An 18,462-nucleotide genomic window follows, 5' to 3' on the forward strand; every position below is an offset into this window, starting at 1 on the left:
TGCTGCTGGACTAGTTTCTTCCGCAGTGCAGTGTTCCTAACTCTAAAATGACACTTGCCACCTTGGCCTGTGACTGTTGATGTGTCTGTCCTCCTCTACTGAGTTGAGTTCTTCAAAGGTATTAAAAGGCACACCCACGGAGACTAGGGAAGGCAGGAAGGACTCCCAAGAGTGGAGAGCCCCAAAGCTGGACTTGCCCCACTGCTCTGAGCCCTCCTCTTTCTTCCAAGCGGGAACCCAGAATGGTGACCAGGGAACTGTTTCCCTGAAAAGACTCAACAGTCTGGGCAGGAGTTCTGATCTGTAGCCTCTCTCCTAACACTGAGAAAATAGCCATCTTCCTCCCAGGGCTCCCAGTGTATCTGCTAAGTAAGGGAAGCCAGGTGAGTCTGGGGGCAGGCAGGTGTTTTTAATTACTGATATCCAGAAGACTGTCATAGTTTGCTCCTTAGAAGCCAGATCATGTGCTTAAGAATAGAAAAATGAATTAGGAAATTGGCTGCTATTCATTTAGGTCTAATTTTGAAAGGCCCCAAATGCAGGAAAGCTCCGGCTTGAAAAGAATTTAAACCCAGTTCAAGTCACAGAAGAATAAATGATTTCTAAGTGTCGCTGAATAGGAAACATCGTCAAGGAGACAAAGTTTAAATAAAGTGAATTTGTTATTGTCAACTTGATAATACAGCACACATGTTCATGAATTCAGTTACTCGGCAACTGTGAAGACATTTCTCAATGCTCCATGTTAAGACTTACAAGGTTCTGATGCAAATGTTTCCAATATAAAAACCTGTGACCAAAACACAAGTGCAATTCTCTATGCGCAAACTTTTTGTGTAAGATCGCCTCCAAGGCTGCTGTGTGGCTTTGAGCTGTCATGCTCTGGTGGCCTGGGGCTGGCTGGCTTCTTCCCTGGGTAGCTGCTATGGCTATAGTGTGGGAGAGGAGTGGATGAAAGAACCAAGGTTACGCAGCCCTTTCCCAAAAGCTTGGGAAGAAGGCGCACATTTATTTGCTTGCTCTGTTCCACCATGCTATCAGTCACCAAAGTAACGGTGGATATGGTAGGGGAGAAAAGGCACTCCCAGACAAATGGAGGAGCACACAGAGTACGCACCGCTCAACATGGCTCTAATGTTCAAACAGCTGTTCCACACGGCAGGAAGGTCCGTTCGAGGCCTTCGTTTTTGCAATCCTAAGAATAGTAAGAGGTAGGGCCACTCCCTATTAACTTTTTCTACACCAAACAGAGACTGCTTTTATGGCTTGTGGTGACTTGTTCAGTAACACAAAAGTGCAAATTGGGATGAGGAGATATCAGTTGATTCTTTTGGGATTAGAGCGATTTGGGAACTGGATTCTAAACGAGGCAGGAAACAAACATCCCCACAGGATGTGTTTCTGGGCAGGACAGGAAGAGCAGCCGGAGCTGCAGCCGTGTCTGCTGACCTTGTGCTCAAACAGGAAGGCTCACTGCCGCCTCTACAAAAATGATCTAGACCACCCTCTACGTAACTGATCTAGACCCTACAGCTCCATGATTGGTTATTTGCGCCACTGTTGAAGTATGTTGGGAATCTGGGAGCTGTCGTCATTTTTGGTGGCACATACCATTCAAAACGTTAGATGGTTTTCCTTTGCGAATGTGTGTATGGATTTCTTTTATTGTGACAAAATGCACATAAAATTTCCATTTTAGCTATTTTAAAACCCAGAGGCATTTAGTATATCCCAATGATGTGCAACCATCACTGCTATCTAGTTCCAGGCCATTTTCATCATCCCCCCAAAAAACTCCGTACGTACGAAGCAGGTCACTCCCCACGCTCTCCTTTCCCTGCACCCCCTCATCTGTCTCTGTCTCCAACTGACTGCTCTATTCTTCACACAGGCAAATATCCACATGTCTAAGGACCGCTCAGACACATGGAACGATGCGAGGGTGGCCTTCTGTGCCTGGCTCCTCTCACTGAGGAGGCTTCCGAGGTTGCGGCATGGAATTTCATCCTGTTCTTACGGCTGAGTAAGAATCCCATTCTATGGCGTACTGAACTCCGTTTACTGTTCATTGGCTGAAGGACATCTGGGCTGTTTTCACCTTTGGCTACTGTGGATAGTGCTGCCAGGAACATTCACGTACAAGTTGGAATACCCGTCCCATCTCGTACCACTTATTATGCTGTATTTTATGATTCAGCGACAGTAAACTGCTTATAATTCCCGGTGTGTACCCTGCCGTTGCTTATTTTTGACACTAGGCAACTGGCACGATTCCCTGGAACCTCTGGTCTGTGGAGTAAGGGCTATGAAGTGGGGAAAGGAAGTGGAAGCCCTCGGAGGACCCCCTCTCTACAGAAAGTACCACCAGATTCCTCCGGGCATCTTTGAGATTGGTGCCATCATCGAAGACGTCAAAGGTACAGCGGTACTGATTCTCAACACATCTCCTATTGTTTCGGTTTGGCCTGTACAGATAGTGGGGCTTTGAGAACATTACTGTATTGTAGGTACTTGTATGGAGAATGTGCATTACTGTGACTCATCAGGTGCTGCCTGTAACTGTAGCTGCTGTTCCAGATGTCATTTCTTACCAGAGCAAATACACACAGCCTCTGGCAACCGGTATGTAGCTACTGATCTGAAAAACGCTTTCTCTGTCTGATACGCAGAGAATACCAGAAGCAGTTGGCAAGGACCTCGATCATCTGTGGTCCAACAGGACAATACAGTGGTCTTCTATTCAAAAGACAAGCAGATAGAACCTGGGTGACCAGGAAGTAGCAGCTACTCTAGGATACATTAATATGGTAGATGAGTGCTAGGAGGCGGGAGATCAATCCCTTCAAACTACAGAGATCTGTAATCTCTACGACATGCTGGCAGTCTGGAGGTCACGTGTGTGTATTATGCTGTTCCCTCCAAAGTCAAGCACATGGTACCTTATCTTGTATCCCCTACCATGAAGAAAGAAGTCGGACATCTGGGAGGTCTTTCTGGATTTTGGAATTAACATATGATCACGTTTGGAATTAACGTATGATCATACTTGGATGTGCCACTCTGATCTATTTATGCTGATAAAAAAGGCTGCCAGGTTTAAGTAGGGCCCAGACCAAGAGAGGCTTTCCAGTTGTTACTGGATGCAATCTAGGTCAGACCAAGACCTCGAATGGAGCCGGAGGCAGGAACTGACAGGACGTCGGTGTGGAGGTTCTGCTTTGAAAAGTAACCAGCTATTCTCTTGCTAAGAAACACTTCCTGGCCTGTGACCAAGTCCTGGAGCAGTCCCAGGGCCCGGGCCCGGGGCACTGACAGTCGGTTTACGGAGCTGGGCAGTGCTCCGTCACCAACTGCAGGTGGAACACATGACCTGAGAAAGTCCCAATGCAAGAAGTTATCTGTGTAAGTGATTTGTGTCATGTTTGTGAACTAGGGCCTTCTGCTTACACATTTGCGTGCGCACACACACACAGGCACAGTGAGCACTTACGGAAGATTTACGGGGCCAGAATCACGCTAGGCACTTGAGCACTTTCATCTCCACGAGAGGCACACACAAGTACGCTCTGTACCATACAAATGAAGAAACCGAGGCACAGAATGATTAAGAAATTTGTTCAAGGTTCTTAACTACTGCTATCCAGCGAGCACTCAATAAATCTGTACTGACTTCATCAAGAAGACATCCTTCTTAGGGGTAAAAGCCCAGATGGCAACAACAGAAAACTTCGGCTTCTCCCAATCCAAACCAGACGTAACTTGTCCACAGTAATCAGAACAAATTTTGGGGGGAGATGGCTCATAAACTGGCTGAAAGACAACTCCAAAGGAGAAATTTAGAATGTTCTTGGCAATAGCACAACTACTAGACTAAGTATATAGCCTGACAAGATGATTACTTTCAAGAAAGAGTAATTTTTGACATGTTCATCACTTTAAGGCCATGCCACTGGTCAGCTGGTGGCCGCTCTGAATTATAAACGCTGGCAGACAGGATTTGAGGAATCAACGCTAGACTTTTCTAGTTGGAGTGGCATTTGTGGTATCATGTTAGTTTTCTTTCATTGCCATAGACGTAATCACATCTGGGGATAAGGGCCATGCTTCTGCCCACTACAGTCTACCCTCCGGCCTCCAGATTCATAGCCATCCTTCACCCTTAACAACCACCTCAAACCAAGACCCCAAAGGTCTCATCCACCATAGCATCAGCTCTAAGTCCCAAATCTCACCGTCTAAATCAAGTTCAGGTGAAGACAAGACATGATTTTGGGACACACTTCTGCTGAGATGGCTGAGGGAAGGTGATGCCTGCGTTTCTTGGAAGCTCCTGGGTCTGACTGAAGGGATCTGAAGAGTCCCTCCCTCGAGCCTTTACGTGACTGAAGACTCCGACGTTTGGCACACTTCCTCGGTTTCCTCTCCAGGAGCATGCGTTTTCTGACAATGAACATCTTGATTTTGGGGTCTTTTGTCACCTGGACGGGATGGGAATTTCAGAAACAATCAAATCCTGTTTCTGACCCCCAATCTCTCCTTCTGCTTGCACTTTCCTCTCTCCAGGGCTCGCCCTGTGGGTCCTCTCAGCTCCATGTCCAGACGCATGGTCTTCACCCTCTGCTTTCGGCATGACCGCAGGGAAGCTGGCTGAGCCTCTTGCCACTGACACAAGCACACGTTCCGCCCTGACTTCTGAGTCCTCACCAGCAGGCCTTTACGGCCAAAGGGACGCGAGAGGTCTGTTCACTGAAGTTTCAAATATTCTCCAGGACAATTCTGGTTTTGTCCACAGCTCCTCACTTGCTTCTGAGCCCTCAAGGGTGAGGTTTCTGAAGTCCGTATTTCTACCACTTGAAGGCAGTCTAGGCTTTTTTTCTATTGTGCTTTGCAAGATGCCTCCAGCCTGTATCCATTGACAGATTCCAAACCCACTCGCACACTTCTATGTATTTGTTATGGCCACACTCTACTTCCGGCCCCCAAATCCGTGTCAGTTTTCAACTGCTGCTGTGACAAGGCATGACACGTTATTAGCTCACTGTAACACAACTGCATTATTTTGTAGTTCTGTAGGGCAGAAGTCCAGCACGGGTCTCCTCAGAAGAACACCAAGGTGTCACTGGGCTAGGTCACCTACTCCAGGACAGAATCTGTTTGCTGTTCACGTGGGCTGTCAGCGGATTCCTTCTTTGGGGCGGCAGGGCGGAGCTCCTGTTTTCTTACTGCCTGCACACTGAAGGTTGCTCCCTGCTTCTAGAAACGGCCACGTTCCTTGGCTCAAGGCCACCTTCCTCCATCTCCAAAGTCGGAGGCAGGAGGTGGAGTCTTTTCACATCTCTCCAAGTCTGTCACTACACCTCTATCTGACCACAGAAAAGCTTTCTGCTTTCAAGGAGCCCTGGGATTAGACTGGGCTCACCTGGATAATCCACGATCATCTCCCCACCTCAAGGTCCATAACCTTAATCACATCTGGAAAATCCCTTTTGCCATGCCACAGGTTCCAGAGATTAGGGCAGGGCCATCTCTGGGGGTCATCATTCTGTCCACCAAATTTGTGGTAAAGAACACAGTTGGAAAACCATTTGTTTAGATTTAAAACCCTGCTATGCACCACTTACTACCTGAGTGACCATGTGCAAGTTACCTGGGCTCTGTGCCTTAGTTGTATCATTCAGTAAAATGAGGATAATACCACCTACCTGTGGTAGAAACTCGGAGACTGTTAACTGCCCCAAACAGTCATTTCCTACTTCATTTTCTTGGTAACAAAACCCACTCTTCACCCTTCAAATTTAAGTTGGACATAAAATCACCCAGCTAGACATTATATATGGTGTCTGCTGTGAAGCTAGGTGGTGGCCATGTGACTCAGTCTAGACCAATAGGGCAGGAGCAGAAGTCACACACACACACACACACACACACACACACACACACACACAGACACACACACACACACACGTGCATCTTATAACTTAAAAGCTGCCTGCCTGGCAGCTTGTCTCTTTCTCCTTTGCTGTGGACTGGAGTGCAAATGTGGCTGCAACCCCGCCACAACCATGCAGATGAGAATACCACCTTAGGGAATGGTGAAGCAATGTGATAAAGGAACCTGGTCTCTGAATGACCTCATGGGATAGATCTGTGTGGCAAGACTGGACTATTATATGAGAGAGAAATGGACTTCTGTATTATTTAACTCAATGTATTTAATGAGTTAATATCTGTAAAGTGCTCAGCCACATAGGGAGTGCTAAAGAGTCCCAGTGCTGATTATTAACTGACTGCATTATATTGCATTCTGGAGGCTGTAATTCTGCTTAGTGTCTCAGGCTACCAGTATCCTATAGGAAACATGGATATAAGCAACATTAGTGCAATCTAATCCAGCTAAAATGTGTTACTACTTATTTATTCAGATTATACGGAGAAGAGGAACTAACATTACTGAATTCGCATGTGCTGGGCATTTACTGTATCACATCTGACTCCAGGACCAGCTTCATGAGGCTCAAGAGGTGAGGAACCAGAGGGAGGTGAGGTCACTTCCTGAGATCACTCTATACTGGGGTGGCCTGAGAGCCTACTCTTCACACGATCCTCACTGTCCCCTGACAAAGGGCAGGCTGATGGGGGGCGGAGGGCCCGTCGTAAGCCCCCCGGAACGAGGTCACTCACATAGACGTTCGGTACTTGATGTCATCTTTCTCTGCCAGCTCTTCACAGGTGAGGCCATTGTGCTCCTTCCAGAGTCCCTGACACTTCCTACAGGTTTCCTGGGGATAAAGGAGAGACACAAAGACAGCTCCTGGTGAGGACACACCACACAAGTTTCTGTTCTACAACAGGAAATGCGAAACGAGCTTCACGTGGCTTGAGTTCTTTCTGAGGATGATTTCTAAAGACATTTCTCAACAGAAAAGGTAAGAACCATTAGGAGAAAGCACGGCGAAAATTTCTTTTCCTTAGATTAAAAAAACAAAAAAAGTGTCCCCCCATCACCCAAATTGTGTAAGGCCTTCTACAATGTCAGGAGCCACCTGAAAAACAACAACAAACAAAAACCACAGCAGACAGACTTACGTGAAGTCGGGTTTTTACAAATAAAATCCCGGCAGCTGCCTCAGCGCAGGGCCTGTTTGGGTCTCAGAGGTTTCCGTAATCCCTACGCCCAGGGTTCCAGTGCTGCTCTGGCAAAGGAATACTTCTGCTGAACTGATGAAAGGTCTGGATTAGGATCACTAAGGATCCTTAATTAAGGGAGATACTCCCTTAGTCATCCCTCACTCACAAATACAAGTATCAACCTCCACAGCTTAGCCTCATTGATAAAGGTGAATTTTTAAAAATTACTACTTTTTACTCTAGGAGGCTTTATAGTTTACAAAATACTCATCTGTGTCAGAAACGATCTCACATCTATAACAAGAATTTAAAGAAACATTAATCCAATTACATTTCCATCAAGTGGAAATTACAGCCTTAACATGTACAATAGGAGAAGATGGTACTGTCCCCACCTTTAACTGAGGACCCCATCCAGTTTGGGGGCGGGGCGGGGGCGGTGGTGGTGAAGGCTTGAGGAAATGGAGCCTGACTTCTGACAGATGAGTCAAGGGTAGCAAAGAACACCATTCTAGACAGAGAATAGAAAGAGAATACTCTGGCAGGTGAGGCTGGGCAAGTCTGGTTCCTGTGGTTGGACCGCAGAGAGGAAAAACAGGCTGGGAGAAGCCTGCAGGGACTGGTCTGCGTAGACGCGACCATCAGTTTGACCTCTGTCCTAAGAGTACCAGGAAGGCATCAAAAGGTATCAAGCATGGAAGCAACGTGGTCAGGTTTGTGGTTTAAAAGATCTCTGTGTGTGGAAAACACACTGGAGAGAGGAAAGAGTGGACGTGCCAAAAGACCCAACACAGAGCCCGAGAAGGCCCAGAACAAGGAGGTAGGTGAGGATGGGAAGGAAGGAGAGAAATTCAGGAAGGTGTCAAGGATGAGGTCTTAGTTTCCGGTTTGTTCAACCCAAGACAGAGATGGAGCTTGGCAACAGTGGAAAAGGTCTGGCTTGGCCTTTTGTGGGACCCCACTGGCAATGTCAGGCGGTGAGCTGGGTGTAAATGTTCAGCATTTGGGAGTGGCTGGGCTAGAGGTCGCCAGGAGACACACTAGATTTTATCTTTAAAAAATTTTTAAGGGGCGCCTGGGTGGCGCAGTCGGTTAAGCGTCCGACTTCAGCCAGGTCACGATCTCGCGGTCCGTGAGTTCGAGCCCCGCGTCAGGCTCTGGGCTGACGGCTCAGAGCCTGGAGCCTGTTTCCGATTCTGTGTCTCCCTCTCTCTCTCCCCCCCCCCTTTCTTCCCTTTCCCTCTCTGTCCCAAAAATAAATAAACGTTGAAAAAAAAAATTAAAAAAAAAAAATTTTTTTTTTAAATGTTTATTTATTTTTGAGACAGAGACAGAGTGTGAGCAGGGGAGGGGCAGAGAGAGAGAGGGAGACACAGAATCGGAAGCAGGCTGCAGGCTCTGAGCTGTCAGCACAGAGCCCAACGCGGGGCTTGAACCCACAAACAGCGAGATCATGACCTGAGCCAAAGTCAGACGCTTAACCGAATGAACCACTCAGGTGCCCTTAGATTCTATCTTGATGTCAATTCTAGAAACATCTCTCACTGCTGTACTCCCCACTTACTACTGAATTTTCTCCAACACATACTGCTCAAATGACTCAACAAGGCAGAGAACAGTATGTACAGTACAGACACGGTACGTAACAAAGGTGGTGGGGGGAGAATATAGCGACACATCAAGTCAACCTGAAGAGTTACCTAAGAAATTGGTAGCACCGATTGTCCCAAGTGGCTGGAAGGCAGGGGTGAAGACTTCTTACTGCAGGCTCTTTTCACCTTTTGAATTTTATACCATATAAATGTACTGTCTAATAAAAAAATGAGTAGCATTTAAAAAGAGACAGAGAGTGAAATGAAGTGGGCTGCTCGGGGAGCTGAGAACGTGGACGGCCCCTTTGGTAGATGTTGTAAACGGGCTCCAATCAGTGGAAGGGGGTGGGTGGAGGTAGAGAGGAGCTGATCAGAAATTCAGTATTACAAGCCACTGCTTCTAAGGGGTGCAGTGTTCTCTGTTCCCCTACCTACATTCCCCGCCAGTGAACAAAGGCTAAATCGGTAATGACTTAATTACTAAACACCAAAATGCAAAGCAGCCCCAAACCCATTTTTAAAAGACCTTGTGCCTGACTATTCTGGGAAACTGAAGGATAAACAACAGCTGGAGAATAGATGAGCTGGTATCTGGATCCTAACCTTCAAAACAATACTAACCTAGCCACCCACCAGGAACAACAGCTTGACAACAATGTGCGGCCTTTACACAGCGCTTTTCAGCATTCTCGGTGATGCGGTTATTAATTCATGGGACCTTCTTTGTAAGGAAGAACCCATTTTCTAGGTGAGACACTGTCCGTGAGAGCAAGATGGCCTGGCCAAATGGAGTCCGTCGTGAACGGTCATACACATGACAGGACACCACCACCACTCACTTCTAAAATCACAGCGGTTCTCCTGCAGCTCCAGAGGCGGATTTCCTGCCACGGTGCTTCTCACTGAAGGGCCCAGGGTTCCCAGAGGATAAAACTGAAATGTCTTTGGAAGAGACTAGCGAGGCATTGAAACCCACAATTAAAATAAGGCGAGAGAAAAGCAGTTTGGGTAGATTTAACATTTGGAGCTGTGTTGTTTCTTTAAAATGTATCTTCTCTTCTAAACACAACATGTATTTCACCGAATAGTAATTCTCTCCTCTCAAGCGCAGCTCAGCTTCGTTCTCAGACTCGACAAATGCTTAAACAATATTAGGCAGGAGAAATATTCTCGATCGCTTCTAACACAAGGATAATTATGTTCTTCAAAGTGAGGTTAATGAGAACGTCCCAAGGACCATTGTAGAAAGCAGAGTATTCTGCCATGTTAACTTCAAAACTCGAAGGACAAGCGTATCCTGGCTATCAAATCTAACCGGAGACCATGCTCTCCATCACCTGCGTGCATTTTCATATCAGGAGGAAAAGGTGACTTCATCATCATCCCAATATAACAAAGAAGGCGGCTCCTTCCTTCTGAATGAGGAGGGCACCCACACACCGATGCAGTCAGTAAGGACTGCTATTCCATCTGTGTTCTTCACGGCCTCGGAGAGATTTCTGGTTAAGTTTTCTGTTGCCCTTTCATCCTCAAGATGCATCAACCTGTTCTGACTACTCACTGAGGCCTCAACTCTGCTATACAAAGAAAACACTCCAGAGCCTCCCTTCACCCACTTTCTGCTGCTTCAGTAATGTTTTATGGGCAAGGCAGAAGATTAAGCTTGGTTTCAGATGACCCTGTCAGGGAGCTGAGAGTTCGTCAACACAAACAGCTTCCTCAAAGAGCAGCCAACACTGTCCCTGGTCGTCACCTCATCTACGCACAGCAAGGCTTCCTGATGCTGGCAAAGAACCTGAGAGAAGATAAGACCAAGAGTCCAAGTCACTAGACCCTGCCTTTGTCACTCGCTGCCCTCCAGGCCTCTTCGGAAGTTGCCCGGCTCTCCGTGTACCTTGCATCTCACTTGTGGGCCTTCCAGCCTGGTCCAGAAAGTGGAATACAGCAGAAACTGCTCACTTATTTTTAAATGGTTGTCCAGTGAAACTTCTAGATCTACCCTCCAGAGTGGAGAATTTGCTGACCCAGATACAGAGCATTAGGCTGTGGCCAATTCAAACAGAATCCTTGCATCTCAAGCTGCTTTGCTATCTCAGGCACTCCCAAAAATGCTGGGTCTGGAAATTCCCAAACCACACCCCCCTTTTCTTTTTTAAATGTTTATTTGTTTTTTTTTTTTAATTTTTTTTTTCAACGTTTATTTATTTATTTTGGGACAGAGAGAGACAGAGCATGAACGGGGGAGGGGCAGAGAGAGAGGGAGACACAGAATCGGAAACAGGCTCCAGGCTCTGAGCCATCAGCCCAGAGCCTGACGCGGGGCTCGAACTCCCGGACCGCAAGATCGTGACCTGGCTGAAGTCGGACGCTTAACCGACTGCGCCACCCAGGCGCCCCAAATGTTTATTTTTGAGAGAGAGAGAGAGAGAGAGACAGAGTGTGAGTGGGGGAGGAGCAGGGAGAGAGGGAGACACAGAATCCAAAGCAGGGTCCAGGCTCTGAGCTGTCAGCACAGAGCCCGACGTGGGGCTTGAACCCACAAACTGTGAGATCATGACCTGAGTTGAAGTCGGACGCTCAACCAACTGACCCACCCAGGCGCCCCACTCCCAAACCCCTTAAAGCAGAAGACGAGGCCCGGGTACCTGACTATTCACAAATGCTTAGCAAACAACTCCAGCAGCCAAAGGGCCACTGCGTTCAGGCCACAATGTCTCTCAGCCGTCAAGGTTACCAGTTTTCCCCACCTCCAGGTCCAAATGACACACGGACCAAGTCCAGGCAAGAGCCCGATTTTAAGACAGGAAAACAGACAATGAGACTGATGTTGGAACCCTTGAGAATCAATAATGGCTGGCAAACTCAAAGCTCAGCAGAATTGGGGCCTTTCCTTCCTTTAACTGAGGAAATCCGAGAACTTCCATTTTTCCCAGAGTAAGGATGCACACGGTCTCTCGAGGAAGTCAGATATGCAGCAAGCCAAGCGGAGCAGAGTGGAGTTAAGTGTAATAGGGCGCTCGTGCACACACGAGATGGCAAAGTGGGGAGGAACTAGGTCAGACAAGGGTTCTTTGAGGAGTGGGCATCTTCACAGGACTGAATAAAACAAGTATCACGAGTTAGGAGAACACCCAGGCAACCAATACAGTACTCCTCCTATTGGGATTGACACCTGTCTGTGAAGTGCCCTTCACAGCTACAGCAGCCATCAACGCCAAGTATCTAAAGTGCAGAACCAGATCCCCAAACGCTTCAGCTATGAAACACACTTAATATGTTAATATTTTAATGCACACAAAAGGATTCACATCATTCTATAAAATTATTTGAGTAGGCTTTCATCCCACCGTCTTAAATTTTCTGTATTTAAGCATGCTTTGCAATATATGTCACAACAGTAGCACTCACACACACTTTGTAAACATACATACACCAGGGGGGTTTCTGCTCTACACCATCCTTCTGAGGCAGTGAGCAATCACAGTGTTGTACATCTCCTGCTCTATATACTGGAAGGTCACGGAAGGGATCGAGACAGGGCAGCAGCAATCTGTCCGGGGGCTTGTGTTTCAGAAAGCTTTCATGAATGGCAGAAGCTAGACCAGAGGCGGGAGGATGGCTGAGCAACAACTGGAAGAGTCCACGGGAAAGATGAGGGCGAGAGAAACCTGCAGTGGATTCTGGGGTTCTGTGACAACCTGTGACAACCCTGGGCCGGTGGAAGCATGAACCTGGTTGGACCAGGTGATGCAGGAGCAGCAGATGTGAGTGAGGGTGGGAGGCAGAGGTGAGAACGTAAGTTTAATTAGAAAAAAAAATTGTATTTAAGTGTTTATTTTATTTTAACATTTATTGATTTCTGTGAGACAGAGAAGGAGTGGGAGAGGGACAGGGAGTGGGGGAGACACAGAATCCGAAGCAGGCTCCAGGCTCTGAACTGGCAGCACAGAGTCTGATGTGGGGCTGGAACTTACGGACCACAAGATAGTGACCGGAGCTGAGGTCACATGCTTAACTGACTGAGCCACCCAGGTGCCCCAATGTAAGTTTAATTTTAAACTAGCTTATTTATTCACTCTTTTTAAAAGTAATTTTTAAGAGATTTTATTAAAATATTTAAATTTATTTTGAGACACAGAGAGAGAGCGCGAGTGAGCATGGGGTAGGGGCAGAGAGAGAGGGAGAGAGAGAATCCCCAGCAGGCTTTGCACTCAGAGCCTGATGTGGGGCTCAAATTCAAAAACCATGAGATCATGACCTGAGCTGAAGTCGGACGCTTAACCGACTGAGCCACCCAGGCGTCCCATTTTTTTAAAAGCAGGCTTCATGCCCACCATGGAGCCCAACGTGGGGCTTGAACTCATGACCCTGAGATCAAGACCTGAGCTGAGATCAAGAGGACGCATAACTGACTGAGCTACCCAGGCACCCCTTCACTCAATAGTGGCTGAACTGTTCTCACTTATCCTATGCTGAGATGCTGGGGACAGCAATAGGCAAGTCAGACTCTACCTTTTCTTTAGTTTTTTTTTTTTTTTTTTTTTTTTTTTTTTTTAAGTAATCTCTACACTCATTGTGGGGCTTGACCTCAGGACCCTGAGATCAAGACTCACAGGCTCCAGGTGGGCACCCCATTACCTTCTTGAAGCATACGTTCTAGTGAAGGAGAGAAGTCTGGGGCAAACAGGGATCTGGGGCAACTACGACAGCAATGGGAACATTTCAGAAGAATAGCACTGGGTGCTGTGAGCGTGAAATAGCACTTACATTAGCCTGGAGATCAGGAAAGCCTTTTTGAGGATGTGACACTGAAGCACAGCCCTGAAGGGTGTGCAGATTTAGCCAGGTATGGGGGAAGGGTGTTCCAGGCAGAGGGAAGGGGGTAGGTGAAGGCCTGACGCAGGAGAGGACCTGTCTCACTGGAGGAGCACGGTGGAAGCTGGTACGGCTGGAGCTCAAAGGGCAGGGCCGAGTGGCCAGTGAATCCTGCTTCCTGCTGCAGGCATGGAGTTGAGAAGGAAGAGTCTGGAAAGCTGGGGCATGGGTGGGAAATGCAATGATTTGACTTACATTTTCTTAAGTTGATTTATTTATTTTGAGAAACAGAGAGGGGGAGAGAGAATCCCAAGCAGACTCCACAATGACAGCGCAGAGCCAGACATGGGGTTTGAACTCATGGACCTCGAGATCATGACCGCAGCCTAAATCGAGAGTTGGAAGCTCAACTGACTGAGCCACCCAGGGGTCCCTTGACTTACCTTTTCAAAAGCTCATGCTGGCTGCACAGGCAGGGAATGGCTCCTGGGGGTGGGGACGAGGCTGTAGGACCTTGCAGCAGCCTCCTCACTAAAATTAGGGTCAAGTACCTAACTTCTAGGGGGACAAGCCCTAGAGTGTGGATTTGATTCTTGGCCAGACTTCCTTCACAGCCCTCTACAAATAAGGCTATGACCTACTTCCTGAAACAGGCTGCCAACAATGAGCCGACCTGGCAGGGGTGAGGCTGGCCTGTGACTGGGGAAATGGCACCAGGCCTATCTTTCCTTGTTAGGAATAAGAGAATCGCTTTTCCAACATCTCTTCAAGAAGAGACTTTAAGAAGTGGATTTTCAGCTTTGTGTCTTTAGATAAGCTTCCCATTGAAATGTCTGTATGGAAGGGGGGAAAAAAAAAGGGAGCGTCTTTTTTTTTTTTTTTTTTTTTTTTTAAAGACTTCATGTTTTGCAAGTATTCTCAGGGCGCCTGGGTGCCTCAACTGGTTGAGTGTCTGCCTCTGGATTTCGACTCAGGTCACGATCTCATGGTTTGTGAATTCGAGCGCCATGTCGGGGTCCGCACTGACAGCATGGAGCCTCCTTGGGATTCTCTCTCTCCCTCTCTCTCCTCCCCTCCTATCTCTCTCTTTCTCTCAAAAAAAAAAAAAAAGAAAAGAAAAGAAAAGAAAAAAAGTATTCTTTACACCCAACGTGGGGCTCAAACCCAAAACCTGGACATCAAGAGTCACGTGCTCTACTGACTGAGCCAGCCACGTGCCCAGGAAGGGGGCATCTTTAACATGCGTCCTGAGCTCACACACCCCTCCTGCTGCCCCGCGTCACCGGCTCAAACTCCAAACCAGTACAGGGTGCTTCAGACCCATGTCACTCAGTCTTCACGGCAATAAGGGAAGTATGGACCGTCAGGTCGCCATTCTTTTCCATAGAGTAGGCAAGAAAAGGCAGGCTGAGGAAGGCAAATTCACTTGTTTAAGGTTTTGGAGCCACGGACTCAGTCTGCTTGATTCCAAGTCCACTTGCTCTTTCCACGCCGTTCTCACTGCCTGCCAGCACGGGGCCTGCCAGCAAGAACAGGTCATTGTTTAGTGGAAAACCCGAGGGCACAAGGGTATGAGACAAGCCCTGAGGTTACAATGGGCATCTTGTGTGAGAGCAGATGAAAGGGCGGCCAGGCCCCGAGGGGCAGGCGGTGCGACAGGGCGGATAACCAGCTGCAGCTGCTTCCCCGTGCCTCCCGGAGGCTGGGAATGACCCAGCAGGGGCAGGATGCGCTAGGACTGAACCCGAGGACACCATTTCTTAACGATAATGACAGGAACCTGCTAGTCACAGCGAACTCAGACGGGACACATGCGAGGAAGTAGCTTTTCCTGCGACCTCTGGCCAGCTGCACGGCTGCGGGGACACAGAAGGAAGCGGGCTGTTAGACTGCCGTTAGACATGCAGACAGGTTTCGTGTGAGCATTCCACAGCAGAACCACGCATCGCTACTTGGTCCTTCCGTCACCCAGTCCCTGGGCCTTTATTTAAAAGAAAAAAATTTTTTTTTTCTCCGTTTTTTATTATTTTTTGGGACAGAGAGAGACAGAGCATGAACGGGGAAGGGGCAGAGAGAGAGGGAGACACAGAGTCGGAAACAGGCTCCAGGCTCTGAGCATTCAGCCCAGAGCCCGACGCGGGGCTCGAACTCACGGACCGCGAGATCGTGACCTGGCTGAAGTCGGACGCTTAACCGACTGCGCCACCCAGGCGCCCCAGAAAAAAATTTTTAATGTTGATTTATTTTTGAGAGAGAGAGACCGAGCATGAGTGGGGGAGGGGCGGAGGAGGAGACAATCTGAAGCAGGCTCCAAGCTCTGAGCTGTCAGCACAGAGCCCGATGTGGGGCTCGAACCCATGAGCTGTAAGATGATGACCTGAGCCGAAGTGGGACGCTTAACCGATTCGGCCACCCAGGCGCTCCTCCCCTAATGCCCTGGGCCTTTATTTGTAAGTACTTGCCCCTCACTTCCCTGAAGGTGGCCATGACGATGATGTACGAAGACTTGCTAATGACAGCGCCTGAGACCATCATACCGCCGTGTCTGCTCTGGGGGAAGTTTTGTTCCCAGTGACACTGGTGAGGGAGACAAGTTCTGTACTGAAAGGAACGATGACACTCCCCCTTCCGTCCCCTGCCCCCTTCAGTAAACACCTCCTGAGACAGCGAGGCTGCCACCTCGACCAGGCTCTATTCTCAGCAAAGGGATCAGTGGACACATGAGGTCGCTGCTCCTTATGGTCTCCGCTCCGACCGACAAGTAGATAAACATCCACTCTGCAGGAAGACCGTGAAGAACACACAGGGCACGAGCCGGGGCGGGGAGGCTGCCATTTTACACTGGGGTGAAGGACGCCAGCCTTGTGCTCAGGTGGCGATCCAGTCTGAACCCGAAGGGGATCTAGCAGAGTGGAAGCAAGGGAGTGGAATGACCTGGGACAGCAGGAAAGGAGCTCAGAGAAGCAGCCCCCGAGGGCTTCGTGGCTGATCCTGAGCCAGCACCCAGGGCCAGCATAGTTGGCCTCCTGTCAGGACACGCACCTGACACCCTTGACCTCGCAATGCACTGCCTGCGTGTCCTTTTTCTTCTGGCAAGGCCTACCCATCAGTTCTCATCTCAAACGCTAGGGGCTCTGGGCGACCCAAATGACCTGGGCGAGAGTTGGCACTCTTTCCCTGAACTCCTCGAGCACTTGGCTCCCACTCTATCACAGCTCTTTTAAGTGTCTCGTAATTATCTGATTACATCACATCTCCAAGGAGCCAAGCACTCCTTGCAGGCAAAGACTATGCTCTGCTGATCACTACGGACGGACTTGGAACGGAGGATTCAATTAATCTGTTCAAAAAACAGCACCCTTTGAACGCCTACTTCGTGCCACACGGGGAGGTACTGGTGAGTAAGCCAGCAGATTTCTGGATCACAAGGTGCTTACAGCCTACCGCGCTGTCTCAGGTGTCTCTGGATTTCCAGGGCCATGCGCTAAGTCTGAGCCACGCGAGAGAGTGAGTGCACGAAAAACCTCAGACGAAGGTTGTCAATACAAAGCACGTTCCTCTTTGTGCAGAGTTACAAACACACCTCCCACCCTTACTCCTGGGACTTCTGCATTTTGTATGTGAAAAAGGCATTTGAAATCTCTTAGTAAACGGATTCCCTTCCCCCAAAGAACATTATCTCCTCCTTATCAGGTCTTCATATTTATAATCATGCAAAATACAATGATGAGTTTATGAGAAAATCAAGTTATATACAATATACTTTCAGAGGGTGCCTGGCTTGCTCCGCTGGTAGAGTACACAACTCTTGAACTCCGAGTCATGAGTTCAAGGCCCATGCTGGGCACAGAGCTCACTTAACAAGAATCAATGTTACATATATATAAAAAAAACCTTTCAGGTTGTGTCACCACAGCTTGTGCCTTAAGGATACAGGTTATGTCTTGCTTACAGAGGCTCCTTTCCTTGCTCCCCCAATTCCCTTTACCAATCCAATGCACAAAACTGTCACGATCAGTTATTCCCAAGGAGCTAATGGCCAAATGCCTGCGGATGGTGCCTGAGAAGTCCTGAATCTCTCAATTCCAAGGTCCTTCGTTGGCTTTAACCTACAGCCTCAACATGTAGAAACAGATAGCTCTTCATTTCGGACAAGAGGTGCTTCACTAACAGTAGTGCCTACTAACTCGTTGCGCCTTTGAGAACCTCTCTGGTTGAAAGGACCAAAAAATCAGTCCGCCGCGCTCTCTCCCTCTCCCACGCAGGGCTCTCGTCGGTTACCACCTGAGGTCAGACCGCAGGTTCCTCTGGCCCCCAGCCACCAGAACAAGACGGTCTAGTCTGCCTGGGTCCATTTTTCTTAAAGGGCAAAAGAAATGTGAGCATTAATTCTTTTAATGATGTCCTGTAATTACCTGATTACATCACATCCACACAGGGAGCCAAGCTCACCTTGCAGCCATTTCTCTTCCCCTCAAAGTAACAATCCCTGAGGCAGAAGAACGTTCTTTTCTTTTCTTTTCTTTATTTTTTAAAGTTTATTTATTTTGAGAGAGGGAGAGAGAGGGAGGATGAGGGAGAGAGAGAGGAGAGAGAGACAGATGAACAGAGGAAGGGCAGAGAGAATCCCAAGCGGGCTGGCTCCATGCTGACACGGGGCTCATTCTCACACACTGTGAGATCATGACCTGAACTGAAATCAAGAGTCAGACGCTTCAACAACTTGAGCCACACAGGCGCCCAGAACCTTTTGATTTCTAAACGCAGAAATTCAAATCTGGGCATGGCCAGGTGACAGCTCTAGGTAACATTACTGAGAAAGAGACTTCTTCGGGAAAGATTTCACACTGTTCTTACTTTTTGATGGTTATACATACAGACACTAAATTAATTTTCAAAAAAATGTGTGCCCTGGATGCATACCCTC

The 18,462-nt window shown here is 48.1% G+C and overlaps 1 protein-coding gene across 2 annotated transcripts in view; it reads right to left on the minus strand.

The window, feature by feature from the left end:
* RNF216 (ring finger protein 216) overlaps positions 1 to 18,462 on the minus strand; it is a 143,220-nt gene that overhangs the window by 18,963 nt on the left and 105,795 nt on the right. For both annotated transcript variants that reach the window (XM_040455800.1, XM_040455801.1), the window contains exon 14: positions 6,682 to 6,779. In XM_040455800.1, the coding sequence (XP_040311734.1) occupies positions 6,682 to 6,779 (98 nt within the window). The remainder of the gene's footprint in view (positions 1 to 6,681; positions 6,780 to 18,462) is intronic.

This window comes from Herpailurus yagouaroundi, unplaced genomic scaffold, assembly GCF_014898765.1.
Source record: "Herpailurus yagouaroundi ecotype Mexico unplaced genomic scaffold, PumYag 216, whole genome shotgun sequence".
Lineage (NCBI taxonomy): Eukaryota > Metazoa > Chordata > Mammalia > Carnivora > Felidae > Herpailurus > Herpailurus yagouaroundi.